This window comes from Aethina tumida, chromosome 2 (genome assembly GCF_024364675.1).
Source record: "Aethina tumida isolate Nest 87 chromosome 2, icAetTumi1.1, whole genome shotgun sequence".
NCBI lineage: Eukaryota > Metazoa > Arthropoda > Insecta > Coleoptera > Nitidulidae > Aethina > Aethina tumida.
The window spans coordinates 24315625-24328383 of NC_065436.1; the positions used below are offsets into that span (position 1 = coordinate 24315625).

Genomic DNA, 12759 nt, shown 5'->3' on the forward strand with positions numbered 1-12759 from the left:
AAATCCCATCACTGCTAACCAGATTAAACTTGATTTTATCACTCCAGATCGCTTATTTTCAATCATTCCAGGGTAAAGGGGACCTGGCAAACTCAATTTTGGCTCGTCTGTTCTTCTCTGATTGTAGGGATTCTTTGGCTGGCCTTTTCGCATGTAGACCCACTTGTAATCCATCTTACGGTTCTTGGAGAAATAATAATTCCAAATTGTGTCTCAAATAGACCTTTTACTTTGCTGAAATTCAGGAAAGGATTTTTTTGGAGTAGGATAAAATTTGTTTACCCTGAAACCTATTGGTTTTTCTTGGTCTTCCAGTTTTATATTTTGCTTCCGCATTACCAAGTCTTGAAAATGGTTGTAAAACAGGCATTACAATCTCAATCTATCTCTCATCGGATTGAAAGAACGATACAATTCGTGATTTTAATTTTGAAGATAATTTCTTTCCACGAGGCATTTTATATTAACTTAGTTTAAGTTGGTGTATACCGTAAAACTAAAAATTATTGACGATTTTGTAGATTCAGTAAAAAGTTGCTCTACTTTTTGCCAACTGAATATTTTAGTTTTTTGATTTGTAGCTAATAGAATTATTTTTAATACCGATATGTTTGTAAACAGTGTGTTCATAATTGGTATAAATTATAATAGATTTGCATATACAGGGCAGTTGCAATTTATATAGTTACTTACTTTCTGCCAATACTGTACATTGAAAAAATAAAAACAATTGTGTTAAACTTCCAAAATATAAAAATTTCAGAACATTAAAAAATTAGCGGCCCATAACGAAATATAAACAAACCCATCCAAGAATAGATCAAATTCATAATGTGTATACATTAAAAACGCGGCCGAGTGCTAAAAATAAGCAAATGCAATTTTATTTGTGCTAACCGACTAGATATATGTTACGATAATCCGTTTCGACGTTTGCGTGGGCGATAAATAAACCCTGTAAACAAATCCTTAACAAACACACCAAACACCTCGTCACATGTCTACGTCGAACAATACAAGCGTCGATCCACTGATTGCGTTGTTTTTTTTTTTACCTTTTTATTTTTTCCGCCGACTATAAACGGCAACCCCTCAACCATATTGACCACCATGCCCCCGTTCCGCTGCTGGTTCTGCGGATGGACCACGTGATTGTGGTGATAGTGGTGGTGGCCGTTGTGCGAGTGGCGCGTCTGTATTTTCTCCGGCGGCGGTTGGGCGGCGCTCTTCGATCTGCGCAGCAGCCGCATCATTTGGTTCTTCATGCTGTATTGGTGCGCGGCGACGGACACGCCGACCGACTGGCGGATGCGCAGCGCCTCGGCCGCGTCCAGCTTGCTGGAACCGACACTCGACACCTCGAACATGTTATGTTTTGCGGTTTGGCGTTCTTTCAAACTGGCATCGTTAGCGCACTAAACCGATAACGTTCTCACATTTGGGTTCCTGGGGAAGTATGTTTGTGTGTAACTAGCGGTAAATTTTTTTATTGCATTGATGTGGATTGACGAAATCAATTGATTCAGCTCATAGATTATTCGGGCGATAAAAAATATATTTTTATATAAAAAAAAAAATAAGAACCAAAAAGATTACTGTGTTACTATCTATTATAATATTAATTAAAATTTGATTTCTTAAGAAAAAAAAAAGTTTTTTCACTTGATATCACATTGAAATATCATTCAATTTAAAAAAATATATACAATGTGGCCCATTTGAAAGGGGAACCTCATAAAATTTGTAGTTTTCCTCCCATTTTTTTCAATTGTAAAGCATAAAAATATGTATTTATGGACACAATGTCATGTTTTTCTTGAATAAAACAAAAAACTTTTGAGTAATTTTTTATCCATGAAAATTGGAGAAATCACACAATTGGATTCAAAGCATACAAGCTTTGGTTTTATGCCAAAAAACGTGACATTTTGTACATAAATACGTATTTTTATGTTTTACAATTGAAATAAATACTTGTCAAAATCGGACACAGTATTTTGATTAAAATATGGTTAGTAATGATATTTCTTATATTAAATTAAGTTTTGACATGAGTAATTAATAAATAATTATGGATATTTTAATTAAAATTATTGTTAAATCAAGTTTTAATATTATTAAAAATGTGATATATAAATGAAAATATTAAAATTATTATTAACAGAGAGCGATTGTGATTTTAAAATATGGAATGTATTTATAATGGTACTCTTTCTATAAATTAATAAAATCAATATGTATTATAAGTTAATAAATAATTGTTAAATCATATTTTAAATATACAAGGTGTCTCAAGTTGATTTTTATTTATATAAGTAGTCTAACGTTTGGAAATATTCAGTTTTTGATACATAAGCCAGATTTTGACAGAATTTAAAAAATTTTGAGGATGAAAATCAGTAGTTATAATTAGTAATTATGTCAAATATTTTGAGTCAGTTAGTGAACATAAAATGTTATTAAACATTAAATATCGCGAAATTTGCCAGAAATATTTTTATTTCTAAGCTAATTTTACAAATTTTGCATTTTGTTCAATATTTTAAATGTAAATCAAATTATGGTTTTGCACATGAAATAAAAAGGTAGCTTATATTAAGTGGAAATTGCCTGTAGAAAGTAAATATTACTTATAACTTTTAAATAATTGTCAAACATTTAATTATCACTAAATTATTCATATTTAATTAGTTAAATAACATATAAATATTCTAGAATATTTAAATTAAAGGTAATTAGATATTTTAATTTTGTATTCTTTATGACATAGCGCTGTGATAAATAAATAAAGTATTTTAGTAATTACGAAGTAATTATAATTTTTCTAAGAATTAAATCTTATTGTTGAAATCGTGTTACATTTCAAATATATAAGAACAGAAAATATTTTTAAATCACCGTTCATCAAGATAATCACAACAATAAAAATAATTGTTATATTGGCTTAGTTTTTAACAAAGTATTGTTCTACTTTATGGCTACAGAGGTATTTTTGCCCACAATATCAGTATTTGGTTTAACAGTTTGCTGAGCACAATGATTTTTTGCGTTCAAGTCTATTTTTAGGAATCGGGTCTGACGCTCCGAATGATTTTGTACATTCTACGGAAAATTCATAGCGAAACAAACAATCATAACGTCGTCTAAATTTAATTTCGATTTTATTACATTCTATTTTTCAATAAAAATCATTATCCCGAAACATTAATATTTATTTCGAGAATTGCGTCAATCGAGTGCAACGCGATTTTTCACAGTTTCCAGAATTGATGACTAATTGACATATCTGTGATATATGAGTGAAATTTTCGAAAGAGTGAGCGAACGTCATTAACTGTTGGACGGGCGTAATCTCCTGATTAGGCGGAGCTTTCAGTAATTTCCGTCGCAGACGATTGACTATCAAAATTCCATCAGCACCGAAATTAAAGCCAATTTGGTCTCTACATATTTTATTTGTTGGTGCACAAGTAATTGTGTTTATTTTCAATTAAGTCTAGTAAGGTGTCCTATGAAACTAAATTTTGTTGATTACCGTCTTTTGGCCTCGTTAAAATCTAATCTAATTCAATGTAATTAAAATAATGTTTTGCACGGCCAACCTATTATGTTTCCAGAAATTCCGCTATGTTTTATAAGCCTTACTAATCGCTTTAACAACATAGTACTAAATTTAACCTGATTTTTCCCCCTCTTTTAGATTTGTTAATGAGATTGCCTAAAAATAACCTAAGATATAACAAATTCAAAATAACTATATAATAATAACAAGGTCTAAAAATTATCATAACTTATTTCAAATCAAAAACAAATTACATTAAAACTGTGACGAATCCACCCCAATTCTAAAAGAAAATTAGCAATAATTGAAATGCGATAGGAAGTGAACTTCCATGATCTTTCATTGTCAAACATGATTCAACATTGGCTGACAAACATAGGAAAATTTCAGTCGATAATGGAAATAAATACAAATGAGTAATGGATGTGAAAATTTTCAACTAGAAAAATGAAATATTCAGTTTCATAAATATCTAAAACAAAATTAAGTGAAAAATTTTATGTCAACAGCAAAAGTCGATGTATAAAACTAATTAATGCTAACAATCATTTCAGTACGTGTGTATGTGTGGCCTTTTGTTGACCTTTCAGTGGCGAATGGTAATTATGTCGCCGTGACAGTCATGAAATGCACTAATTTTCAGTAATAAATATCCCCAAGCGCGGAACTCCGGTAAATGCCGTAAATAGTTTTTAATTTTGAATAATGGCTGACACTTTTCACCGAACAAAATACAAAATTATATGTCAAATATGTATTAAAAACTTAAAAGTCAATAGGAAACAGACAAGTGTCATTGAATGAAATTGGATTTTGGCACATTATTGAATATTACATTTTTGTAACGATTAATTAAATACAATGTTAATTGTACATTTTAGTAATAAAATATTTTTTTGATATAAATTTAAAAAGAAAGAATATTATTGAAAATTCATTGGAAAATTGATTTAATAATTTTATATTTTTTTTTCTCTTCAAATATCAAATTTTAAAAAGAAAAAGTCGGTATATTATTGACAATTAATTATTTTATATTATTTTTTTGTAGTTTAGTGTGATCAATTAAATACAATTATAATTGTACACTTTAGCTTTAAAATATTTTTTCCTTATATCAAATATTAAATTTTAAAAAGAAAAGGAAGAATATTATTGAACATTAATTGCAAAATTGATTTAATTATTTATATTATAAAATAATTATTTCATATTATATCAAACATCAAATTTTAAAAAGAAATCCAAAATATTAACGAAATTTTATTAGAAAATTCGTCTATTTTTAAATAATGAAGCAGAAATTACAAAGTAATAAAACACCCAAATATTTGTCACGGAAAAAATATCACGTAAAAATGTTGTAATCTGTTTAAATAAGGTTTGTCAGATAAATTTTGAAATAGAATAAATAAAAGAATTAACATGCAGTGACGCTGTAGTAAATTTTTTATAAAACATAATTTTTGCATGAATTCATAATACTAGTAAATAGTTTTTTAAAGTATATTAAATTGTTTAATTTCTAGGATAACGTCCACTGACATTGACGCATCTACTGTATTTAGATAAGACAGCATTTTATCTAGTTAGATCAAATAAAGTTAAAAGAATCGTCCACATTAAAAAAAAAAACTTACATTATTTTAAAAACAAATATTCTTCTTGATTAGTTGTAATTAACATATTTCAGAGGTAGTTTTACTTTAGTTTCTAAGGCCATATTTTTTTCTGTATAAAAGATTAAAAGACTTTTATTTCATATTTTATTAAAAATTCGAAAAAGTAACTTTAGTAATAAAATTCCAACTGGTCTAATTAAAAAACAATAAAACCAAATAGTATCTTATAATTTCTTATTCACGGTTCACAGGAGAAATTTAAATTATGTATCATAGTTACAAAATTTTCTATTAATGGATTTTGCTCAATTCAAAAAAAACCTAGTTATTAAATTTTAACTCTTATAAATGTAAATTAAAAAGGACATATATGTCGATTGTTTCATAAATTTTGTTTTAAGAACTGTATTTTAATTAAAAACTATCAAACATTTTTGATTTCATATATTAAATTTTAATTTCGAAATTTCCTTAATGTTCCCAAGAAATTCATAACAAATAGTCATGTTACATTAAAAAAAGGCAATACAATATTATTCTTTGAGAGTTCTAAGTATCAAGATTATTTATATTTAGTATATTCTTTCAGCTTGATTTACTCAGACCAGTTTTAGAAAATCTTTAAATCAGGAGACGAAAAATTTATATTGAGTAGAATTTTTTGCTCAAAGCTTTAATTCAAATCTATTAAATAATTTCGATGTCAAATGTTAAATTTTATTTAATTGTTCAGAAATAATAAAATAATAGCTGATATATTTAACAAATAAAACAAAGTAGCAACAAACAGTAACTGTAACTGTTATCATGTAAATAAAAAATGAAGTGTTGCAAAGATTATTTGATAAATTTTGGTCTTAAAATTGTTTTATTTAAAAACCATCAGATAAATCACATCACATTTTAAAACTGTTGTTCCCAAATTTTACTGATATTAATGAAATGAATTTAAGAGAGTTTAATAAATAAATAATTAAATTTCTCAAGTACATTCATAAAACATTATTTTTACATAATTTTTGTTGAACTACGTCATTTTTTGAATATTTTTAGTACTTGAGGGTAAGAATCATTTTGTACAGCATAGTTACAGCATTTTTATACAGTTTCTATTCACCTGTTTAGTAACTCAAACAAAACAAAATCCTCAACTATTCTAAATCCCTTTATTACCCTGCGCACCGCATTAAAAGACGATTTTACTTAATTGTTCTATGATTTACGACGTGTCACAATCCACATCCATGCAAATGATAAGAGGTGTTAACAATCGCCAAACAAACCAATAAAACCTGCTAAAAATAAAACTTTTTGGGGACGTGAAACGCATCAAAAACGTGTGTCGCACATCACCTCCGTCCACCCTCACCTCAAACTTGCATCAATAAAACACGCGATGGTCGCCGGAAGAAAAATAATAATCCGCACACCGGGGGTAAGTGGATGGATGGTCGTGGGTACAAACTCGGCGCGATTGCTTGCGGCACTGAACGCACAAGACAGTCCACGAACGACGAACAACTAAACTGAACGCGCGTTGTGCGCACAGATAGATCGGCCGTGCGCTTTTGTGCCACTTCGATAAAACGGAGGAGATTCCTGACGAAGACGGCGACCTTGCTTCGAGCGACGTCTCGAGCTTCATCCGTACACGGCGCTTGGTTCATTGTTGGATTTGCTGGTCCATTGATAAACCTTTTTGGGATGTTGTTTAGCAACTTGGGGCAGATCTTTCTCATGTGTTTCTCTGCTGTTTTCGATTTGGTGATTAATTCAGAACAATTTGGACTTTTTGGAATGTAACAATTGATATTGATGTTAGCTTGCGTCATCATCTTCACCGATGAACCGATGCGACGGTCTCACATCTATTTAGATTATTTTATTTTATAAACAAATTTGAAGGATTTGTTTACACTCGATAATCAAGGCAGTTTTTAAGAAAGAACCAAGCAGTTAAGTTTTAGATATCGAGGATTGAAGTAAGTTTGTCGTAATAATGCGTATTATTTGTGAATTTGGTGTTTTAATCAAACTAAAAAGACAGATTAAGAGTCGCTAATCTATATAAATTATCTTCGGTTTAGATAATGGACTTAATCTGGTAAACCTGGTAAAATACTAGTCCAAGAAAGAGTTTGATGACTGTAAGATGGACTGTGAGAGCCATTCTACATACTGAATATACCAAGAGTATAACCGATCAATGCATCTGATTATTACTTTTAAATGGACAAATTTACTCAAAGACTAGCTTATTCAATCAACAGAAAAGGAGTCCAGCTGTCAACTATCGCATTAGAAAAGTAGGATATGTTACCTTTACATCAGATATGTTAAATAGGAACATCTAACACATCGTTCAATGAGTCCCGAGACAAACCCAGAAATGGACCTAGTAATACCAAACTGGCTAGGTTTCCCTATAGTACAAACCTTTACACGAAACTTGTAAAAATTTCACGTCGATCGGACCACAAACAGCAGAATTATCAAGGTTAGAGTAAAGTCACTTTGTAATTTGTTTGAATAATGGAGAAAAGTGAGTTTCGCGTGTTGATACAACATTGTTTTTTAATGGGTAAAAATACCGTAGAAGTCCAGCAATGGCTTGAAAAACATTACCCGGACTCCTCTCCATCCAAACCAACGATTTGTTGGTGGTATGCTGAGTTTAAACGTGGTCATACGGACACAAACAATGCGGAACGTCCGGGTAGGCCATTGGAAGCCGTTACACCGGAAAATATGAGTGAAGTGTTAAAAATCATAATGAAAAGGAAGGTGAAGGTCCCTGAGATTGCAGAAATGACACAGATATCATGTGGAAGCGTATTTACAATACTTCATGAAAAATTAAGCATGAAAAAGGTTTTTTCCAAGTGGGTGCCGCGATTGCTTTCAGTGGAGCAAAACGCCAAGCCACAAGTCCATGAAAACAAAGGCAAAATTGAACGAGTTGGGCTTTGATTTGCATCTCCACCCCCCGTATTCGCCAGATTTAGCCCCCAGCGACTACTGGCTCTTTGCTGATCTCAAAAAAATGATCCAGGGAAAAAAATTTGGCACGAATGAGAAGGTCATTGCCGAAAATGAATCCTATTTTGAAGCAAAGGATAAATCCTTTTATAAATATGGTATAGAAATGTTCAAAAAGGCGTTGGAACGATAGTATCACTCTAAAAGGAGATTATATTGATAAATAAAAATGATTTTTGAAAAAAAAATGTTGTTTCCGTTGTTAGTCTCGGGACTTATTAAACGATGTGTTACCTTACACACTATACGCAGTGTAGCCATTTAAAAGTGGGAGAGCCTCATAAAATTTGATGATATTTTTTGATTGATTTATATATATATATATATATATATTTCAGTTGTAAAGCATGAAAATATGTACTTATAGAAAAATGTAATGTTTTTTATTCAAAATTAAAACCTGCTGGATAATTTGTTAGGCATGAAATTTTAAGAAATCATACTACCAAATTTTTTATAAAAAATTTAACTACATCACTCTTAAGCACTTCCTTAAATGGATATATATCAAATTTCATAAAAACATTATGCATATTCATAATTTTGTGGAAAAATTAAAAATTATATTCTTATGAATTTATATTTTTAATTAAGCAGTCTATGGAATAAACTGTTAAAATAGCATAATATTTCATTATAAATATGCTAATTTTTTTATTTTATTTGGTGCATTCTAATTTCAGGAAGTGCTTAATCGGATGCTATAGTTAGATTTGCTATAAAAAATAAATAAAAAAGTATTATTTCTTCAATTTTCATACCTATAAAATTACCCTGTAGGTTTTGGATTTGGACAAAAAACGTGACATTTTGTCTAAAGGTACATATTTTTATGCTTTATAATTGGAAATTGTCAAAATAGAACAAAAAATATAAATTTTATGGGGAAGCTCATATATATCAGAATTATCTCCATGTCACTAATTCATTTTTGTTATTATTTAATTTTTTTATATAAGGAATAATGAATAGTTGGGTAAAAATAACTTTTCTTTAGAACTCGATTTTTTTTTTCTTTAATTGAATTTTACTTGTATTAATTTTGGTAAAAAATTGTTGAATAGGTATAATATAATGGTGAATATTTTGTTGCTTTAAAGTTATATTAAAGAAATTTATTGTTATTTTAAAGGTAAAAGCATAAATTAGTATTTCCTGTATCTAATAAATTAATTAAAAATCCTATTGAGTTAATTATACACAAAGATTTTGAGTTCAAAGTGTCTCTTCTTATTTCTTAGTAGTAATTTTTTTATGTTTGTCTCTTATAATCTTAACTATTGTGAAAGTTTGATAAAAAAGTACACTTATTAATGTAAAAAAAACTTCGATTTCTCCATCATTTATTTTCTATATTATTTTAGATTCTTATTTATTTATTATTTGTTTCTTTTATTAATGAGACTTATTTATAATTTATAACAAACATAACTTAAGAATTATTAATATATTTGCCCTATACCATGTAAATGCTTAATAAAATAAGCAAAATAATAATTAGGAATGTATAAAAAATGATCCTTTTACTAATTACCCGGTAGTTATTATCAATATTAGAATATCAGAACGCAGTTACAGATTAATGTGAGTATTTTACTGTTTACACTTGAGCTAAATAATAAAAATGATTAAATTACTTCCATTGTTGATTGTGTTGATGTTCAGAAAAGACAGATGGGAATTTTTATACTCTCGCTAAAAATATAAGCGATCAATGAACTAAATGATAGGAAATTACAAGCAATCAATCATAATTTTATTTGTAATGTGCAATAAATAACTATTCTATATATGTTTTCTATAGATAATACTCAGCAAAGATTTAAGAAACATCTTTGTTCTTGATGGAGTTTGTACGAACCGACAGAGAAAACCTTTTTTAATTTTAAAATTTCTAATAATCATTAAAGATTTTCGCGGCACAAAAGAAATGTTAGTGAAAGGATATTGTATTAGTGTCGATAAATTAACATTTAACTAAGATTTTAAATGAAGAATACTGGATGTTTATTCTTGTTTTATGCCACGAAAACCTATATTTTTTAAAAACCCATTACAATTTCATACCGACAAGAACCTTGAGAAGAAATTGCCTTAGCGACTCTATTCACGACGAAACAGCGATAAAAGAGAGAAAAATGTGAAACATATTGAAAACTAATAGATCAAACGGATTCGACGAGAGGCCATTTAGTCACGTATAGGCCACTGGCACTCGACAAACCGTTTACAGTTAATGAGGCAAACGTATATGTCAGTTTTTCCTTTAATTAAACGTACGCCCTGGGCTTCGAATTGGAACGAGCCGACGTGTACGTGTCGCGAATTCAATTGTCGAAAGTCATTTAAATTATTTATTCGATTCTGTAACCGAATTTGTTTTTGACAAGCGAACACAACGCGTTTACGTGATTTTTTACCTAAAACGATGTAAACATAGGAAGCGAACTCTTTGGGCATTGTAAGTAGCAAATATGTTTTACAATGGGATGCTTAGCCTAATACAAGCAAGTACACCTGTTGTTAAACAATTACCCTGAAACGTAAACAGAAGACGTCAAAAGAGTTCTTTATTGTTAATTGTAGTGGTTAATCGGCTTAATCTGTGTTTAAAAATATTACGAGAATTACGAATTGTGTAAATATCATTAAATATATTCAAACGACTTATAAGTGATGTAAAACGTTTATACGTCTTTTAACCCATTTGTCGCCAAATTTCAAGGATTTTATCACATTTTTTTGTAAAATTTTTATTGACTTTTTTAATTAATATAATAAATTAAAATAATAACTTAATTCTGTTTTTTTATATATTAAAATTATGGAATATATAAAACACGAAATGCTTTTACATTGACGTATTTTTTTGGAGTAAAAATGATACAAATTTTGAACAAATTCAAGAGATTTTATTCATTTTTTTTGTCATCAAATATTTGTATGTTAAAAATATTTTAGTGTAGCATAAGAAACTACGAATATTAATAAATAAGGAATTAAAAGATTAAAGTTACTGAAACTATAAAATATTAAAAATTTTAAATATGAAAATAGTTTAGTTCAATTTAGTTTATTTAGTTAAATGGAAAAATGGAAATAAAATATAAGAAACTTAAAAAACAGAATACGTATAGAAAAAGTTAAAATTAACCAAAAGTTTAGAATATAAAAAAAATTGGAAAATCTGTAGAATATTAAAATTTTTAAATAACTACTTTTGTGTAGTTAAATCTTGGTAAGAAAATGGAAATGTAATAAATGTCAAAAATTATATGAATATTATAAAAACAGAATGTCATAAAAAATACAAAATTTTATAATAAATTATAACATAAGAACAAAATATTAGACTAACCTAATTTAAAAATATTTCAGTATAGTAGTAGAAACTGCGCATAATAATATATAAAGAAAATAAAAACATTGGAATAGATAAAATTAACTGAAAATATAAAACATTAAAATTTTTAAATATTTAGTTAGTTTAGTTAAATTTTAAGAAAAAATGGAAATAAAATATAAGAAAATTAAAAAATAAAATACATATAGAGAAAGTTAAAAATTAATTGAAATATTAGAAGATAAAAAATAGGAAAAAATGTAATTTAATTATTGACAACACTTGAAAAAAGAAAAAAATTAAGAATTGGGAAAACTTCTATAGAATATTAATAAAATTTTAAATATCTAGTTAATGTAGTTAAATTATGGGGAAATTGAAAATAAAATAAAAAATATGTAAAAGTTAAATAATGAATGTCAATCATTGCATAAAAAAAATTAAAAATCTGATAATAAATTATAAAAATTCATAACTAAAATATAATATATTTAAAAATATTTCAGTATAGCATAAGAAACACCGAATAATAATAATAATAATAAGAAGAAGAATAAGGAAATTAAAAGGTTAAAATGATTGAAACTATAGAATATTAAAAATTTTATGTATGTAGTTAGTTTATTTAAATTTAGTTTATTTAGTTAAAGTGAAAAAAAGGAAATAAAATATAAGGAAATTGAAGAAAAAAATAAGACGTATTGGAAAAATTGAAATTGAATAAATGTGTAGAATATTAAAAATTTTAAATATGTACTTTGTGTAGCTAAATTTTGGAAAAAATTGGAGATGTAATAACTGTCTAAAATTATACAAATATTGATTAAAAATCTCTATCATTGGCATAAAAAATTCAAAATTTTATAGTAAATTATAAAATATGAACAAAATATTGAAACAAAAATTTACAAATTACCTAATTTTAAAATATTTCAGTATAATACAAGAAAATGCGAGTAATAATATATGAAAATAAAATAGAAAATTAAAAAATAAGAAAGTTACAATTACCTGAAATATTAGAATATAAAAAAATTGGAAAGAAATAGAAATTTAATTATTGTCAACCCAACACTAAAAATGAAAACGTATAAGAATTGGGAAAAGTTGAAATTAATTAAATCTATAGTATATTAATAACGTTTTAAAATATTTAGTTTATGTAGTTAAATTGTGGGAAAAATGGAAATGAA

General features: G+C 27.5%; 1 protein-coding gene across 6 annotated transcripts in view; it reads right to left on the reverse strand.

Annotated features, from left to right (window-relative positions):
* The window catches only part of LOC109601924 (serine/threonine-protein kinase MARK2-like), a 61273-nt gene that overhangs the window by 29997 nt on the left and 18517 nt on the right, over positions 1-12759 (reverse strand). The window contains exons 1-2 of one of the 6 annotated variants that reach the window (XM_049963619.1): positions 6554-6716; positions 1056-1446 (exon numbers count right to left, since the gene is read on the reverse strand). The exons of 3 other annotated variants lie outside the window; for them this stretch is intronic. In XM_049963619.1, coding sequence (XP_049819576.1) covers positions 1056-1367 — 312 coding nt within the window. In that variant the 5' untranslated portion in view covers positions 1368-1446; positions 6554-6716. Of the gene's footprint in view, positions 1-1055; positions 1471-6553; positions 6717-12759 lie in introns of those variants that run through there. 2 more of the 6 variants (XM_049963620.1, XM_049963621.1) reach the window with 2 other exon arrangements.